The sequence below is a fragment of the Felis catus genome, chromosome D3 (genome assembly GCF_018350175.1).
Source record: "Felis catus isolate Fca126 chromosome D3, F.catus_Fca126_mat1.0, whole genome shotgun sequence".
Taxonomy (NCBI): Eukaryota; Metazoa; Chordata; class Mammalia; order Carnivora; family Felidae; genus Felis; species Felis catus.
In genome coordinates, this window is record NC_058379.1 from 16,392,724 (window position 1) to 16,409,713 (window position 16,990).

At 50.8% G+C, this 16,990-nt stretch overlaps 1 protein-coding gene across 2 annotated transcripts in view; it reads right to left on the reverse strand.

Moving 5' to 3' along the window:
• Positions 1 to 16,990, reverse strand: part of GCN1 (GCN1 activator of EIF2AK4) — a 58,962-nt gene that overhangs the window by 16,881 nt on the left and 25,091 nt on the right. Inside the window, exons 23-42 of one of the 2 annotated variants that reach the window (XM_023241481.2) lie at positions 15,858 to 15,971; positions 15,567 to 15,765; positions 14,525 to 14,680; positions 13,857 to 14,038; positions 12,355 to 12,435; positions 11,847 to 11,990; positions 10,693 to 10,820; positions 10,320 to 10,509; positions 10,040 to 10,110; positions 9,235 to 9,400; positions 8,689 to 8,883; positions 7,492 to 7,738; positions 6,918 to 7,039; positions 6,481 to 6,595; positions 5,462 to 5,641; positions 2,834 to 3,054; positions 1,333 to 1,401; positions 991 to 1,129; positions 705 to 901; positions 365 to 507 (exon numbers count right to left, since the gene is read on the reverse strand). In XM_023241481.2, the coding sequence (XP_023097249.2) occupies positions 365 to 507; positions 705 to 901; positions 991 to 1,129; positions 1,333 to 1,401; positions 2,834 to 3,054; positions 5,462 to 5,641; positions 6,481 to 6,595; positions 6,918 to 7,039; positions 7,492 to 7,738; positions 8,689 to 8,883; positions 9,235 to 9,400; positions 10,040 to 10,110; positions 10,320 to 10,509; positions 10,693 to 10,820; positions 11,847 to 11,990; positions 12,355 to 12,435; positions 13,857 to 14,038; positions 14,525 to 14,680; positions 15,567 to 15,765; positions 15,858 to 15,971 (3,059 nt within the window). The remainder of the gene's footprint in view (positions 1 to 364; positions 508 to 704; positions 902 to 990; positions 1,130 to 1,332; positions 1,402 to 2,833; positions 3,055 to 5,461; positions 5,642 to 6,480; positions 6,596 to 6,917; positions 7,040 to 7,491; positions 7,739 to 8,688; positions 8,884 to 9,234; positions 9,401 to 10,039; positions 10,111 to 10,319; positions 10,510 to 10,692; positions 10,821 to 11,846; positions 11,991 to 12,354; positions 12,436 to 13,856; positions 14,039 to 14,524; positions 14,681 to 15,566; positions 15,766 to 15,857; positions 15,972 to 16,990) is intronic. The other variant, XM_045041135.1, reaches the window with a different exon arrangement.

Genomic DNA, 16,990 nt, shown 5'->3' on the forward strand with positions numbered 1-16,990 from the left:
GAGTGAGAGTCTAGGGGCGCCTGGGTGGCACAGTCGGTTGAGCATCCGACTTCAGCCAGGTCACGATCTCATGGTCTGGGAGTTCGAGCCCTGCGTCGGGCTCTGGGCTGATGGCTCAGAGCCTGGAGCCTGTTTCCGATTCTGTGTCTCCCTCTCTCTCTGCCCCTCCCCCGTTCATGCTCTGTCTCTCTCTGTCCCAAAAATAAAATTAAAAAAAAAAAAAGAAAAAAAAAAACGTTGAAAAAAAAGAGTGAGAGTCTAGAGAGAGTTGAAAAGAGTTCTCAGCAACATTCCTGCTCCTCGTTTCTCAGAGTTCCCAAAACGCAAAGCCGGGGCCACTGGGTCTTCCCACCCGAGTCCTTGCCTTATTCTCCAAAGATCATCAAAGAGGCCTTGCTCCAGCTGGGGCAGCAGCAGAGCGATGGCTGTCTCGGCGTACATGGAAATGACCCGCTGGCCTGCACGCAGGGCAGTGTCACGCACAAACTCATTCTCATCAGCAAGAGCCTGTGCAGACAGAGGGTGGGTCAGCCAGGGCTGCTTCCCCCAAGGCACCAGACCCAAAGGAAATGGGACTCCCGGAAGAGCAGGATGAGGATTCTTGCCTCCTAGTCCCAGCTGCTAGGGAGCCTAGACTCCAAGGAGAGCACATGCACCCTGCCCCCCTCAGTAATGGTACCCTCAGCATGGTCCCTGGTGCCTACTTTGAGGATACATGGGATGATGGGCCCCACATAAGGAGTGAACTTGTCCCCAAAGGTGATGGGCAGGTAGTTGAACATCATGATATAGCCATCTCGGACATGGGGTGCTATGTCCACTTTGCTGGCTGTAGCCACAATTTCTGGCATCAGCTTTTCCAACTTCTCCACCCCCAAGCCAGCCATGACCTCGGCCAACCCTGTAACAAAAGGACAGAATGAACTCGCTGGATCGGAAGGATCCTAGACAGCAATCCTGGTCTGGCCCCTGGGCCTGCCCTGGCCTCACCTTGTGCAGCGCCTGAGCGATCCACAGAGCTCTGCTCATAGGTCAGCGTCTCCATAAGCCATGGCAGCAAGTCCTCAAAGCACGACTCCCCCATGCCCTTCACCATGGCCCCAAGAGCCTTTGCAGACACTGTCCGCACCTGCCAGGTAACCAAGAACCAGGATGGTAGAGTTGCAGCGGCTCAAAACCAGGTGCCCGCACAGGAGCAGGCAGGGGCCCCTAGGGTCTCCTTGCCTTTACCAGACAAATGCAAAAGCAGCTTATAGAGAATTCCCAGGAATCAATTTTCTGAGGAGTGGGCTAAAATAACAAGCTCCTGCCCGCCTCTCCTCCCAGACTCACCTCAGGTACAGGGTCCAAAAGAGAGGCTTTCAGGCCAGGTGTCACGCTTGGCAGGTAAGGAGCTAAGTCCTGCAACAACACAAGAGGTGACTCAGGTGGAGGCCTGGCTCCTGCTTCCTCTGGGTCCTGTTCCGGTGTGGCCACTGACCTCACCATTCTGCTGACAAGGAGAGCGCAGCAGGGCTGCTCCCACAGCCAGCAGGGAAGGACAACTGGCCAGGAACCCCACTAACTGGTACCCCAGATGATCACCCAGGAAACCTGTGAGGGATCTGAGGCCCACCCTCAATGGGTAGAGAGAGCCCCCAACTAGAGTTCAATGCTCTTCCTCCTCCTGACCTTATCTCAGGACCAAGGCTTGTCCAGCCTCTGGAATCTAGGAAATTATTTCTGGCACTTTCCCTTCAGAACAGTGTTATCATCTTCCCGTTCTTCACCTTAAAAGGTTTATGTCTCTTGGTATAGCATTCAGCCTTAGGGAACAGTTTTAAATATAGAAAAAGCCTTATGTTCGCTGTAGCATCATTTAAAATAGCAGAAAACCTTGGACAGTATAGGACCGACAACAGGATTATATAAGTTATGGTATATAAATGTATCAGAATATTAAAGAACTATTTAAAAACCAGTTTTGTGAATAACTCAATGTAACTTAAAAATCAGCTTATGTTTACGAATACAATTTTTTTTGATGTAATAAAAAACATTAGCAGTAACCATTTCCATGTTGGAGAACTACAGATAAAATTTTTTGTTTCACCAATTTTCCCATTTCCCAAATTCTCTAGGACTAACATGCCTTGTCCACTTTATCTCTTGTGCCCATACCCTCAGCCAGCAAACTATGACTGTGGGAGACAGTGAGCTCACACATGCAGGCCCCTGGGAGCGGGTAAAGTAAATCTCCCAAACTAGGCTAATTTCCTCTAATTTATAGGCTTACAGAAGTAAAAGCTTGTGATGAGAACTGCAAGCAGAGCAGTGGCCACTTTGCCCACATGGGGCCAGGCTGGGCCTTTCTTCCCCTGCAGTCTGTAAAAGAGCCCATGCATGGATGGCCTCATCTGGGGCCTAATCTGACCTAATAAGAGCTTAAACCATTGTGCTCTACAAGATGCCGAGACAGTCAGGTCACGATCTCACACGCTGTGAGTTTGAGCCCCGCGTCGGGCTCTGTGCTGACAGCTCAGAGCCTGGAGCCTGTTTCAGATTCTGTGTCTCCCCCTCTCTCTGCCCCTCCCCTGCTCATGCTCTGTCTCTGTCTCAAAAATAAATAAAAACATTAAGACTAAAAAAAAAAAAAAAAAAAAAAAAATGCCCAGAGAGCCTAGATTCCTACCCTCCACCCCAAAATTGTGCATTTCCTCCCCTAAACATAAACAGGGACAAAAGCTCAGACAGCTCTTCTGTGTCTACTGCGGGCAAGGACTCTGTGCCCTAAACCAGCATCTACTGGTCTGTCCAGCACCAGCGCCAGCGCCAGTACCAGCTGGGCTGCTACCTTCTGGTCCGTCAGGGAGTACATGTTGCCGATAATCTGGGCTGCCATCTTCCGCGTGTCCGTGGAACGGTCCTGAAAGGCTCTCTGGACAATGGGCATGATGAGGGCCAAGGATGGGGCATCGATGAAGTGAACAAACTTGGTATCCAGCAGGGTCTGCAAGCACTTCTGGGTCTTTCTGGAGGGGTCCGTCAGGGCATCCAGCAAGACAGGGGCAATGGCTGCATGTCCAAACAAGAGAGAAGCTGGTCTACACGAGTCTCAGGAGCGGCAAAACTGCCGAGTCCCTAGAACTACATGGGGTCAGAAGAGAAAGGAGTCCGGGGCCACCCCTCACTGGAACCCCACAAGTCACCAGCTGTGGAAGCCAGCCTGTTTACAAAGAGCAATCCCTGCTCCGCCAGGAAGAAAGTACCAGCTGTCACCCCTTTGCACTGAGCAGCTTGATCTAGCAGGACAACTAGAGTCTGCTTTCAGTGGGAGCTGAGCTGCAGCCACAGTGCTCAGCCTCCGTGGGAGCGCAGCTCAGGCACCACAGTGCCTGATCGTGGAAGGGGCAGCCCAGAGAGGTTTTGCAAAGAAACTGTTTTGAGACGCCAAATGCCCCAAGCCAGTGGTGGCAATGAAACACACAATGCTCAGAGGAGTTACACCCAGATAAAACAAGCTCTTCATGTGAGCACCATCAGCCTGGCAAAAGAAATGCCAAGAGAAATACCTGGCTTATCTTTTCCAAAGTCTGGGGAATTCATCCACTGTGAAGACCCATGCTGGCCAACAATTGAAAAAAAAACAAAAACTAACAACCCGATTAAAAAATAGGCAAAAGACTTTAAGAGTTCTCCAAAGGAGATATGCAAATGGTCAAGAAGCCCACGAAAAAGTTCAAGATCATTAGTCATTAGGGAAATGTAAATCGAAACCACGATTAGATGCCACTTCACATGCACTAGGGTGGCTGTGACCAAAAAAGACAGACAATAACAGCGTAGGCAATGAGAACTCTCACACACTGCTGCCGGGAATGTCAAGTGATCCAGCCACTTTGGAAAACAGTCTAGCAGTTCCTGAGAAAGGCAGATAGTTACCATATCATGACCCAGCAATTTCCATTTCTAGGTACCTAAGAGACCTGAACATGTCTAAAAACACCACCATGTACGCAAATGTTTATAGCAGCATTATTTCAAACAGCCAATAAGCAGAAACAACCCAAATGTCCATCAAAAGATGACTTAATAAACAAAATGTGGTCTATCCACAAGATGGATTATTGGGCCATTAAGAAAGCACTGATGCATGCTACAACATGGATGAACCTTAAAAACATTATGCTAAGCTCAAGACGCTAGACACAAAGGGACAAACGCATATGATCCCACTATACGAAGTGTCTGCAACAGGTAAATGCAAAGAAACAGAAAGCCTATTAGTGGCTATCAGGGCCAAGAGGCAGGAAAGGGAATGAAGAGTGAATGCTAACAGGTAGGAGATTTCTTTTTGGGGTGAGGAAAATGTCCTGGAAATAGACTGTGGTGATGCTCGTGTAATTTTGTGAATATACAAAAAAAACCACCGAATTGTATACATTTTTAAAAAGTGATTTTAATATTATGCAAATCATATCTTAATTTAAACACACACACACACACACACACACACACACACACACACACACACACACACACACACACACACACACACCATGCTGGATTCTCAAAATGAAAACACTTCCCTTTCTTTGATAGAGATCAAGACTGTTTCCGAGCCTTAGGAATCTCCAAGGCTGTTGAACATTGTAAAAGACAACAAAACCCAAGTATACCTATTCATCCCTTAAAAAACAAAACCACACAGAAAACATCATCTTCTGAATAAACAAAAGTCTGGTAACGCCTGGCTGAACTACATTGAACAATTACCTATGTTCCACACTAAAGCTTAAAAATTCACCTTGCTTAGCGAGGTGGCTGCTGGGTTTTGTTTCTAGAAATCAACCTCTTGCCATCACTCAATCAAGAACCACATGACAGGGGCGCCCGGATGGCTCAGTCGGTTGAGCGTCTCTTGATTTCGGCTCAGGTCATGATCCCAGAGTCACAGCACTGGGCTGAGTGTGGAGCCTGCTTGGGATTCTCTCCCTCTGCCCCTCTCCCCCGCAAGCATGCATTCTCTCTCTGAAGTAAATATATTTTTAAAAAAGAACCACACTACAGAGCACAATTAAGGGGAATAACCCTTCCCTAATCTTCCCCTCTATCACATATCTTCTGCAATGAAACAGAATAGAAAGTTCCCAAAGAATGTATGATGCTGATGTGGCCCAGAACATGTCATTTAATTCTGTTGACTTCAGGGCTCAGCTTAGTGCACAGGATCTCTCAGAGTCAAGTGCTTCTGAGCCAATGACTCAGTTTCTCCATTTATGCAGTCAACGATGACAGCTCCAGACCAGTGGCAAAACTACTTCCAAACTACTTCCCACTAATTGTTCTAGAAAAAGGGCTTTCCAGAATTTAGAGGTTATTTCAATGTGAGCATATCTGTCCTCAGAGGGCAAAGATCTTTGCTGAATGCCTGTTTCCTGCAGTGTCCGGGGATGGGAGGAGGAGCCAGGGAGAAGCATACCCAGGATCTCCGGATTCCTGATGACGGAGCCGATCTGCCTGAGCGCCTGCTGTCCAGCCTTCTGCACTTTGACATGGGAGTCAGTGAGCACCTCCGTAAGCTTGGGCACGATGTTGGGCAGGCAGGATGACAGCTGCTTGGGAGCACAGTACGCCATTGCCCCAAGCAGCTCCACCGACCCTGCAGATGGCAGACACAGGCCAAGCATGGAATCACTGAGCACAGGCCAGGGAGCCACTTGTGCCAGCTGCCTGAGCAAGGGACAACCGGCCTGCCCCTCTGCAGAGTGTGGCAGACTGCAGACTGTGGCCCCTCAGGCAGTCCCGGGGGGGGGGGGGGCAAGGAAGCTGGGGTGTGATGTGACTCCAGCAGAGCGAGCACAATGCTCCTGGGTCCTACTGAGCCACAGGATTCTGGGTGTCATGCAAGGCGGTATAGGGAAAAGAGGAGAGACCAGGATGGGGGAAAACCTGGCTGAGTCCTGGTGGTGGTCTAAGGCCGATTCACTGAATCTCTCTGGCCTAGTTTCTTTATTCACATGTGAAGAAACTCATTTAGATCTGTGATTTTTCAAACTTTCAGGGCAAAGCGTGAAGGACTGAGAGGAAGGCCAAAGGAGAGGCCAAGTAGGAAGGCCCCAGATCTTGACCTTGCCCAAACCAGAACAGCTCTGCTTGTATCTGCTTTGCATATTTGGATGCCAGATAAGATTCTATTTTTAAAAAGGAACTTAAGGGGGAAAAAACTTTAAAGTCACAGAAAGTAGCCACAGACTAATTTTAAGGCTCTGGGATTTCCTCGCTGAGGGCAATGGTTCCTGCCAGGGGCCTGTTCTTTGCATGAAAGCGCACAAATTATTGAAGGACTGAGGCGCATGATGACTCAGAGGGTCTTGGCCTTGCCCGTGGGCTGGGGAGCACACATGCACAGGACAAGACCCCTAGATGGCTTCCTGGATCCCTGCAAGGGCAGTCTTCAGAAAAGGAAGTTGGACAGGGACATAGAAGGAAGCAGCTTACCAGCTTTGGTCCTCCAGGATTCCTCCTCCAGGGCAGCCAGTAAGGAGGGGAGCACCAGCTTTACCCCGTGAGCACTCAGGTTGCTCATCACAGCCTTGGCACAATCATCTGCAGCCTCAAGGGAGAAGAAAAGGCAATCAGGGGCCTCCTTGCCCAAGCAAGGGTCAAGGCCTGACAGCAGACTGAGTGTTCCCCCTGGCGACAATACTTAATTGTGTCAGACCCTGTGCCTGGGCCTATAGTCACAGCTGAGAAGGAGAGTTTCTCACCTCACAGAGCTTCAGCACTTTACTGGGAATCAGAAGAGACCGGTGCCCAAGGTATAGGTGGAAAGGTTCTGGAAGCAAGCCCTTCCACCACCTCCAACCCATGGCTGAAACTCACAGCCAGCGGCAGGCTGGCTGCCAGTGGGTCTCATGTGCAGCCTCAGGACTTACCTCACGCACGTACTGGTTCCCATCCCCGAAGCACAGCAGCAGATGGGGCAGCACATGAACCACGTATGGCTCGAAGAGCTTCCCCAGCATGGTGCAGAGCATCTCGAAGGCAAAGAGGGCTCCTGGGGGAGAGGGTGGGACAGCTGGGAACAGACTGTGCTCTGAAGGCAGCCACAAGATAACCTCCCTGCCACTTCCTCATCCTTTGGACACAATCAAGGCAGCTGTAGGACTAAATCGGCTGCCCTGAGAGGGAGAAGCACCCTCTGCCTCCCCCAGAACAGGGATATGGCTGAGCAGAAAGAGGGAGAGAACAAGGGAGTGTCTGTCACTTCTTGGCACTAATGCCAGTAAGGCCAATTCTCTCTTGGCTGATGGTCTCTGAGTAAGAAATAAAGTCTAGGACACATCAGCAAGGACCAGATGGAACGGGTTACACAATCTGCCTCCTCAACAGCACACACACAAACACCAACTCTTCAGTGAGGAAGGAAAAGCCCGATAGATTCCTTCCTGTGGCAGCTGTGGGAACCGACTTCCCACATTAGGCAGCCCCAAGCTCAGAGACACTCACCCTCTCGCCGGCGGAAGTTCTTCTTATCCTGGATGGCATCGGTCAGCGCAGCCATCATTTCCTGCTGTTTTAGTGACAGGATACCCAGGCCCTTCACCAGCCCTGCCAGCCCATAGGCGGCCCCTTTGCGCTCTGCGTACTTGTCTGACTCCAGCAGCTGCTGCATCAGCCTCTGGATCATCCCTCCTGCGTCCTCTTTGATGGCTGGCACGAGAGGCGGCAAGCAGCTGGCCACAGATTCCTGCACCTACAGGAGGGGCCCACCTAGTCAGCGCCACAGCTCAACTACGGCCGGTTCCTGGGAGGTGCCACAGTCCTACGCAGCATCTCACCACATGATGTCCCCAAAGCCCACCTCAGCCACTGTCTGTCAGACAACACAGGGCGTCAGACAAGCAAACAGTGTTATGCGCCCATGGATGATGCGGGCTCCCTCAGGGTGCACAATACATCTGTTAGGCCTGGGCAGGTGAGAGAAACTCGAGGAAGACTAAACCCACTTGCAAAGAATGGTCCAGGGAGAAGTGCATTACGGTGTTCCTTAAAAATGGCCCAAGTTTTCTAACTTGTCAAAGGCACTGGAAATTCAGCTGGGCCTCACAGGGCCAGGCCCAGATTAACTGGTACCAAAAGACATGATCAATTCTGTCTTCTAGCCATAGCTCAATATTCTGTGCTGTCAGAGGCTCGGGCAGGTGAGTGTCTGAATTTCTTTTACCACAATTTTGCAAAGCTACATTTGACGAGAACATTCTGAGTGCTCCAAAATGTAAGTCACTTGGGGGTGGGGAGGGGAACATATATTTTCAGAAAAGAAAACAACAATCCTCACACTATGGCTTGGGAGACTACATTAAAAGGCCCCTGAAATGTGTAAGGAACACACAGAAGGTCAGGGAAAGCTCAGCATAAGGAGTGCTGGGTTTACACTAAGTGCAAAAAACAACTGTTAGTAAATGAGTAGGGAAAAAAATGAAAACACCTAGTATGAAGCCTACTGGAACAAAGTAACTCCCTCTCCAAGGGTGTTCTTGACTATAAACCAGGCTGTCCCGAGACACAGGATGACTCCTCGCTGAGAACTGGCCCTTCTGGACCCTGATGCCCAACTCGGCGCTAGCACACAGAGGCACATCTATCTACAGTCAGTCCCAATTCCCCAGCTGGCTTGTGGGCCCCAAGCCAGGAGGCAGGTACCTGCTGGGAGGGGGTAGAGAGGGCAGCGATGAGTTTGGCAACAATGGGCTTCACTTTGGGGTCGCTCTTGTCCAGGTGCTTGGCCAGAGAGCCCATGAGGACCACCACACTCTGCCGCACAGCATCGTAGCTGGCATCATTGGGCGCATTCTTCAGGAACTCCTCGAACACTGGCAGCAGTGAGTTGACGTTCTCCTGGAAAGCCAAGCCCACCCTGAGCCTCAAATTAACCCTACAGGCTGCACCTGGGGATGATGGTCTCTGCCCCAAGGACCAAGACCGTGTCTGGCTCTGGGACCGGCATCCTGACAAGCCAGTCAGTAATGCCAGCAGGTTTCCCAGTTTTCTGGCAGGAATGCAGTGGACTTACAAGAATTTAACTACCTTACAAGGTCTTTTGGGCTCAAAAAAAGAAAAATGAAATCTTGCATGGGGCCAGTGGCCCACCAGGCCTCCTGACACTCAGCCTCCCTGTGTCACCACTGCTTAGCCCTGCCTCCTGCCCTGCCTGCTCCTCACCCCCCTCAGCTGGCTGAGATCTTTTACCTTCCCGTGGGTGTTGAGGGTCGCAAGGGCTGCATCCAACATGCACTTCCGGACATCTGGGTTTCGGTCGTTGAGAGCATCAGGGACAAAAAACTGAAAGAGGGGCTTCACCTGAGAGCTATCCAAACACTGGGAGAGCTTGTTTAGGGCCAAAGCCAAGCCACACCTAAGAAATAAGGGGGTAGTGTGTCAGGCGGCGAGGGCCGGCCAGGAGCCTCCTCTGTGGCGGAATCTTCCCCGACCTGCCACAAGAAAAGGGAGCTTACAGCAGCTCCCTCTGGGGTGCAGAGCACAGCATGGAGCCCACTGCCCAGTGCTTACCACCAGTCTAGACAATCGTCTCAACAACCCATTTGTCAAATGGAGACCTCCTGCCATCTGCCCAGAGTTTACTTCCCTCCAGGGCGACCTTGGGCACGAACAAGCTCTGCCTCTGTTTCCCCACCTGTGAGTACAATGCCCACCCTACCTCCAGGACAGGCTGCAGGAGGGGAGAGAGGTAAGAGAATCAGAGGTAAAGGCACTTGGAAGTGAACATACTATCCTTTTCAGCTATAGAGCAGTGAGAAGGTCCCCAGGGACCTCTGAGGAAACAGAGGCTTGGAGGAAAGGAGAAACATGCCAAAGTCACTCGGCTAGCCCAGAAGGAGCCAGGACTTGAACTGAGGTCTGACTCAGAGGGAGGTCTTGCCCTTTCCTTCCACTGTCCCGTTATTCCACGTTGCCTCCTCTTGGCACCCAACTCACCCAACCTGAGATATCTCAGAAAGCTCTGAGTGGAACAAGATGGCAACGGCCATTATACCTGGCTTCCCACTGATCTGGAGGAGATTCAGAGATAACTCGTCCCAAAGCATCCAGCACTGGGGGCGGCCGCTGCAAAAGACAGGCTGATAAATGTACTGCTGTGCGCTCTCCAGTCAAGCCGGGCAGGCCAGCCGTCAGCTGTGAGGTGGGAGATCAGTCACAGCCACCCTGGGTCACAGTGAGCTCCAAGACTCCTATCTGGAGCAGGTCGGAGGCCGAGCAGAGTCCAACCCACTCTCACACAGCCCAGCCCGCAGCAGGGTGCACAGGCCACTCACATAGAGCTTCTCCTGGTAAATCTCCATGAGCCTGCCCATAACCTCTGCCGCCTGCCGCTGGTACCGTGCCACAGCCTGGGAGAGGGCTTCAGCCCCGGCCTGCCTCACAGCTGCCTCGTGATAGATGACATCGTCTATCAGCAAGGAGCAGAGGTCCGGCTGCAGATCTAGGCCCATCGTTGACCAAAGCCTGTAGCAGACCAAACAAAGGCGGGGGCTAGTGAGACAAGGGTTTGCAACATCCACTCTGCCAAACACGACCACCCAGCCCTTCTCTTGCTGTTGGCTGAGCTCTCTGGGTCCAGTTATTTCATAAGGGAAGAGAGGACAGAGCAGGAAAAAAAAAACAAAACAATCTTCCAGTGGCTCTCACCTCTCAGCCAGCTTCTGGATCTCTTCCTCCTTGTCAAACTTGACCACCCAGAGCCTCCGCAGAAGGTTCAGGCCATTCTTCTCGTCGGTATCAGGCGCTGGCAATACCATGTGGAGTTCCATCAGTCCCTGAGAGGGGGTGGGATGGGACAGGTGAGGCCCAACCTTTGACCAGAGCCTCTGAGCTGCCTCTTTACCTCCCTCTAAGGCTGTACTATCCAAGACGTAGCCACCAGCAACACATGGGTCTTCAAAGTTAAATCAATTAAAATTAACTCTAAGTTCCTCAAACAGCTTTCCCTTTGTGAAATGATGGGCATGTGGGGATAGAATCTTTTTTACCATAAAATTTTAAAACTCTCAGTGTGCAAGACAAACCTCAGAAAAAAAGACATTCCCTTTTGTTTTCTTTGAGAAAAATTTTCCACATGGCTATTGTCTTCCACATCTTGCCAAGAACTAGTGAAAACTCAGTCACAGATCAATAGCAAGAGGCAGCAGACTGGCATCAGGAAGCCCTGTCTCATACTCCAAGGGGAACCTTTAGTCTGTGTTCCAAAAGCACCAAGAAAAGCCCAAGTACAAGGTGATGAGTTGAAAAAACAGGGGCACCTGGGTGGCTCAAGTCAGTTAGACATCCAACTCTTGATTTCGGCTCGGGTCATGATCTCACAGTTTGGTTCATGGGTTCCAGCTCCATGTCAGGCTTCACGCTGGCAGTGCAGAACCTGCTTGGGATTCTCTGTCTCTCTGCCCCTCCCCTGCGTGTACGTGCGTGTGCACGCTCTCTCACTCCCTCTCTCAAAAGTAAATAAAAAACTTAAAAAAAAAAAAGGGAAAAAGAAAAAACAAACTAATCCACTGAGTTTTATCTGTCTATAAAAGTACCAAGATCCACACTCCATTTTAAAAATCTGGTCAAGTCTTCCAAGGTAAAGAAAAAATGGCCAGTGACACACTGACAGCTGCTTTGTTGCTCCCCTTCCTACAATGACCCTGACCCACCCAATGACCTCTTTTCTTTGCCTCCAGGACACCCTGGTGCAGATGTGAGGCATTTCCCATCATTTGAAAGAATGTCCCTCATGCAATTCAAATACTTGCACTGAGAGACAAGGAATACCCCAGCAACCCCAGAAGGGAGTGGGCACGTACCCGGAGCGCAGTGTCCCGCACGCTGGCACAAGGGGACTGTAAGGCACAGAGCAGCACATCCACTTCCTCCTGCTCTGCAAAGGCACAGCCATCCTCGCCACTGCTGCTGGCACACAGGGTAGTCAGGGTGTCTGAAGCCAGAACCTAAGGAAAACATTGATGCGCTGGGCTCGGTCCAGCAAATTACTTACTTCTATAGGATCAGGCAGGAGGCCGGGTGATGGGCTGAGGGGCCCACAGAGGGATATGAACTGAGGACACCCACCCCAAAGCCCTCGTGGGTCCAAGCCCCCGGCTCTAGGCCAAGCTAATGGCACAGCCCATGCAGAATATTCAGGCTGGCCATAACTAGTTGAGAATATTCAGGCTGGCACTTTAAAATAGCCTTTTAGCTTGAGTCCAAAAGTGAGGGATAAGAAAGAGAACCAGGATTCAAACCCAAGCACTGGGAACTGAGCTCAGAGTCACAAAATGAGTTGCAGCAATAGCCAACTGAAAACCAGATCACCTGCAGGCGGGGAGAGCCTGTCCCGATCACCCAAGTCAGAAGGCGCAACATGGCCACACGAGGCAGCAGCTCCGGGCCATTCTAGGAGAGAAATGTAGGGAAGTCAGGGTGAGGCTCTGGGGAAGGTCTGCAACCACACCTAGGAACACAAACGGCAGGCAGCATCCTCTCACCCTCAGGGAAACATTCTGGGTCATACGGCCGACTCCACTGTAGAAATACTGTCAGCTTTACCACTAACTCCATGGGAGCCAACCCCAGTCAGCCACCATCCTCAGGGACTCAAAACAAGTACATTCTGAAACATACTTTAAATTCACAGTACACGAAGTACAGATGGCCCACAAACACAGGGATATTTCACTTTACAAGTAGTAAAGAAATGCAGGATGAAATGGGATACTATTCTTTTACCCACCGTTGGCAAGGTGAATTACCACCTGAGGTTGTGTTAGGTACAGAGACAGAACTCTTGGTGAGGGTCTAGCTCAGAGCACACCACATAACCTGGCAACTCCATGCCCAAGAATGTGTCCTATGGAAATGCTTACGCGGCTGCACAAGGGTCATACGTATACAAGGCGGCATAGTGCAGTGCTGCTCAAGATAGGGAAAAAATCAACAGGAAGAGTTCATTGAAACATTGGCGCACCTGCAGCACAGAACCCTACACAGCCTGTAAAGCCGCTGGCATTAAAGAAGAATGGAGCATATGGTCATATGAAAGCAGGACAATCAATTTTTGCCTGTGTGGGGCAGTATGTATATAGATGTATGTGTATACATATATATACATATATATATATATATTTTTTTTTTTTTTTTGGCTTCTATGTTCTTGGATTTTTTTTTTTTTTTTTTTTTTACGTTCTTGGAATTTTTAAACACATACATACGTTACTTTGGCACATTTTCAGAACATATGTTAAAAAGGAAACCCTTCAGTGAATGAGGTCTAATCTCAAAATCACAAGGAAGTCAAAGGCAGCGTGATCAAAATTATCTTCTGAGTTAGAAAAAAAACTAACAAAACAGGGGTGCCTAGGTGGCTCTGTCGATTAAGCATCTGACTCTTGATTTCAGCTTGGGTCATGATCTTGCGGTTTGTGGGTTTGAGCCCTGCATCGGGCTCTCTGCTGATGGCATGGAGCCTGCATGGGATTCTTTCTCTCTTCCTCTACCTCTGCCGCTTGCCTGCTCGCACATTCTCAAAATAAATAAACATTACAAAAAAAAAAAACAAAAACCACACAACAAATTAATAAAAAATCCTTCAACTTCTCCAAGTCAGAAACTCTCAAGAGACCCATAAGCTTCTTTGAGGCTGTCAGTGCTGCACTAAAGAGAACATTTGGGTTCTCCTCACCAATGGCTGCTGCACTAGATAATATGCACACACTCTACTACCCCACCAGAACCCGTGATAGGCCAACCAAGTGTGGAGAGCCCCTGCCTCCCTGACCCGCCTCAAGCCAAGGATAGAGATGAGCTCCCCTGCCAACCTCATCCACGTGCCCTGGGGGATTGTTAGGTGAGGCCCTCAGTTGGGCATGGACGGTGAGGATCTGAAGAATCTGGGCCATGCGCTCTTCCTCCTCTTCACTGTGGTGGGGCATCTCGGTCAGCACCATCTTTAGAAACGGGAAGACCAAGGAGAAGGCTGGCGCAGACAGGGGCGCAGCATCTGTGAGAGTAAGCAACAGACACACTCTTGCAGGCATCTGCCAAGCTGCCGCCTCAGTTTCCATTCTCCAGGTGAGCAGGCGGAGGGGTGAAGGAGGCTGGAGGCTCCTTCTGATGCCCAGAAGCACAGGATATGATGACAGGGATGAAAAGCTGGTAGCCTGGTTCTGCAGCCCATCACGCTCCTACCCCAAACACTGCCCAGTTCCAGGATGAGAAAGGTAAAGCACACAGGTAGATTCCAGTGACAAGAAGCAGGCTCCCAAGGCAGGGAGGGGTCACAGTAGCTCACAGAATACCAGGACTCAGAAATTCTCCATCTGGTCCAACCCCCCATTTTTCAGAGGAGGAAACGAAGGCCAAGAAGGAAAGTGACTCGCCCAAGGCCACAGCTGCAGGAAGCCCTGGGGAACATTGAGGCTCACAAACTTGCTGCACCGGCATATACCACCTCGTGCCCGCTGCCCTTACCTGCACTGTTCCTCACCTGGCTCACCCTTGCCCACCCTGCTGCTGATGGTGTGGCTATGCAGCAGGGTCACCGCCCTCTTCACGGCCACCGACAGCTCTTCCTGGCACCATGACTTATCCAGGGCACACTCTGGCTTCAGCAGGCGTAAAGTCACATGGCTCACCAAAGTGCCTATGTCCAACAGAAGGGACCCAAAGGGGATGACCGATACAAAGACACAGAATCCAGCCTGGGCACAAACCAGGGCCCCCAGGTAGAGGCACGTTATCCCTTAATCCTAGTTCTGCTGTGCCAAACCTAATTTCTCATTTCATGTTCATGGCAGCACCGGAGGGTGGGGGGGGCATGTAGGCCAGCAGGAGCTGTCCTTCCAACACTAAGAAGTTAAAAGTGTGAGCCCAGAGTTGTTCAGAAAGGGTAAAGCTCTACCCATTTGGAGCTCCCACCTTCCGTGTAATAAGCCCAGCCAGCCATTAACAGTTTTGGCAGGCTCCATAAGCACCAACTAACTTTTCCACTCAGAACCGTTCCCAGATTCTAGCCTCACACCCATAGGAATATACCCTTTAAGCTAGAAAGTCTGCTTAAGGCCATTAACCCACGAGAGTGAGGCCACCATAACACCCAGCCACTACCTGGTCTTTGTATCTCCATAGCTAACAAAAAGCTAAGGGTCACAGAGACCTCTCATCATGGACACGTAGCTGCTCAGCAGCTCTGGGCTGCACTGACCAGCCACGTGGCATCAAACCAACCCCATTGCCACTGAATTTCTGACTGATTAGTTTTAAAATTGTTACAGAAAGACCACACTGATTAGTGTTTAGAAGTCTGTACTCAGAGTGAAGGGACCAACAGACATAAAACAGGAGGACAGAGGAGAGAGCTCCATGTCGATCCCAAGGATATACAGCTTGAGGTTCCAAGGCTGCTTCCCTATGGAAACAGAAGTCGCTGGCCTAGACCACCGTGTGCCTCCCCACAGGCGCTCAGGGGCATCCCCCACCCCCTCCCGAGCTGCCATGGGCCCACCCACAGCCAGCAAACAAGAACTAACCCAAAGCCTTGAGCCTAGGGGGCATGACGCAGGCAGCCAAGGACAGGAAAGGGTTCTTGATCCTGGGAGCAGCCAGGGGAGATTTCAGCAAGGGCAGGAAAGAGTCGACCAAAACAGGGATATACTGGGTCAGGCCAGATGGGTTCTTGGCGAGGATGGTGTCCAGCAGGCCCAGCGCTGCCTCCAGCTCACCGTCCAGCTGCAAGCAGAGTTGGCCGAGGAGGCAGGTCAGCAGGGCCTGCTCCGGACAGCAAGGGGCGGGTCTAGCCTGTGGTAGCAGCAGCCACTCACCTCCTGCAGCCGCCTCCGGACCTGCGCCTCCTTGTCCAGCTGGGCCTGCAGCATCTCCTTCTGCTTACTGGTCAGCTGCACCTCCTCTTTTATACCTTTCTTCTTCTTTATCTCCTAAAGGCAACGAGCAAACCAATTCCGTCTCCAGGGAACAGACCTCCCTCCCTACCACAGAGTAGGGAGTGAGATCTGTCCCACAATCAGCACCATGCCAGCCCAAAGTCTGTGACTTGGGCCCCCAAACCTGCCACGTGGCCTCCCCCACCTCCCACAAAGTCCACAGCCACCTGGTTTCCAGAGGATGGAGACAGCAGTAGAGAAGTAATTTCTTATTGCATTCTCTATTGACAAAGGCAAGAAGAGCCTTTAATATGTTAGAAAAATGAAAAGTCCCTCAGTGAGCTGGGAAGGGTATCCTACCCATGCAGCTTCAGATTCTAAACCTTAGCCTCCCTCCCACAGATGCTCTCCCCTAGTATAAGTTGGAGCCTAAAAAAGGCTAAGAAATCACTCATTCATTCAACAAGCATTTATTGAGCACCTCCATTGCGCCAGGCACTGCTCTAGATGCTGGGGATACTGCGGGGAAGAAGGCCAAGTCTCTGCCCTCACGGAGCTCACAATCTAGTGGGCGAAGACAAGCAATGAACATGAACAGGGTGACTTGACAGCGGGATGAAGGTTATAAATGAAGAAATGAAATATGCTGCACAGTAAGCGGGAAGAGGGGTGGGGTCTACTCTGGACTGGGTGGGCAGGGTGGCTGCCTGAGAGGGGGACAAGGGAGACAAGGTGTGGTAAGGGGCCCAGTGTGGTAAAGGGACCTGCTCTGCTGTCAGAATCGGCTCGGTTAACAAGCCGAATACACAATTCCCCAAGAGCTACATAGGGCCAGGCCCTATGCATTCTCTCAGGAGGAAAGACGGGTCCCAGCCTCTAGGAGGTGGGGTAACAGGCACGGAATCAAGTCACACCATTTGGTGGGAGAAAGGTAGGAATTGGCCCTCAGCAGAGAGAGAAATTTGTCTTCCTTGAGTTCAGGGGTGGAAAAAGCTAAAGAAAGGGTTAAGTAAAAAGGGTGGTAGGGGGACCCTGGACTGGTGGAGGGGTCAGAAGAGTGTGCCATGGGCCTC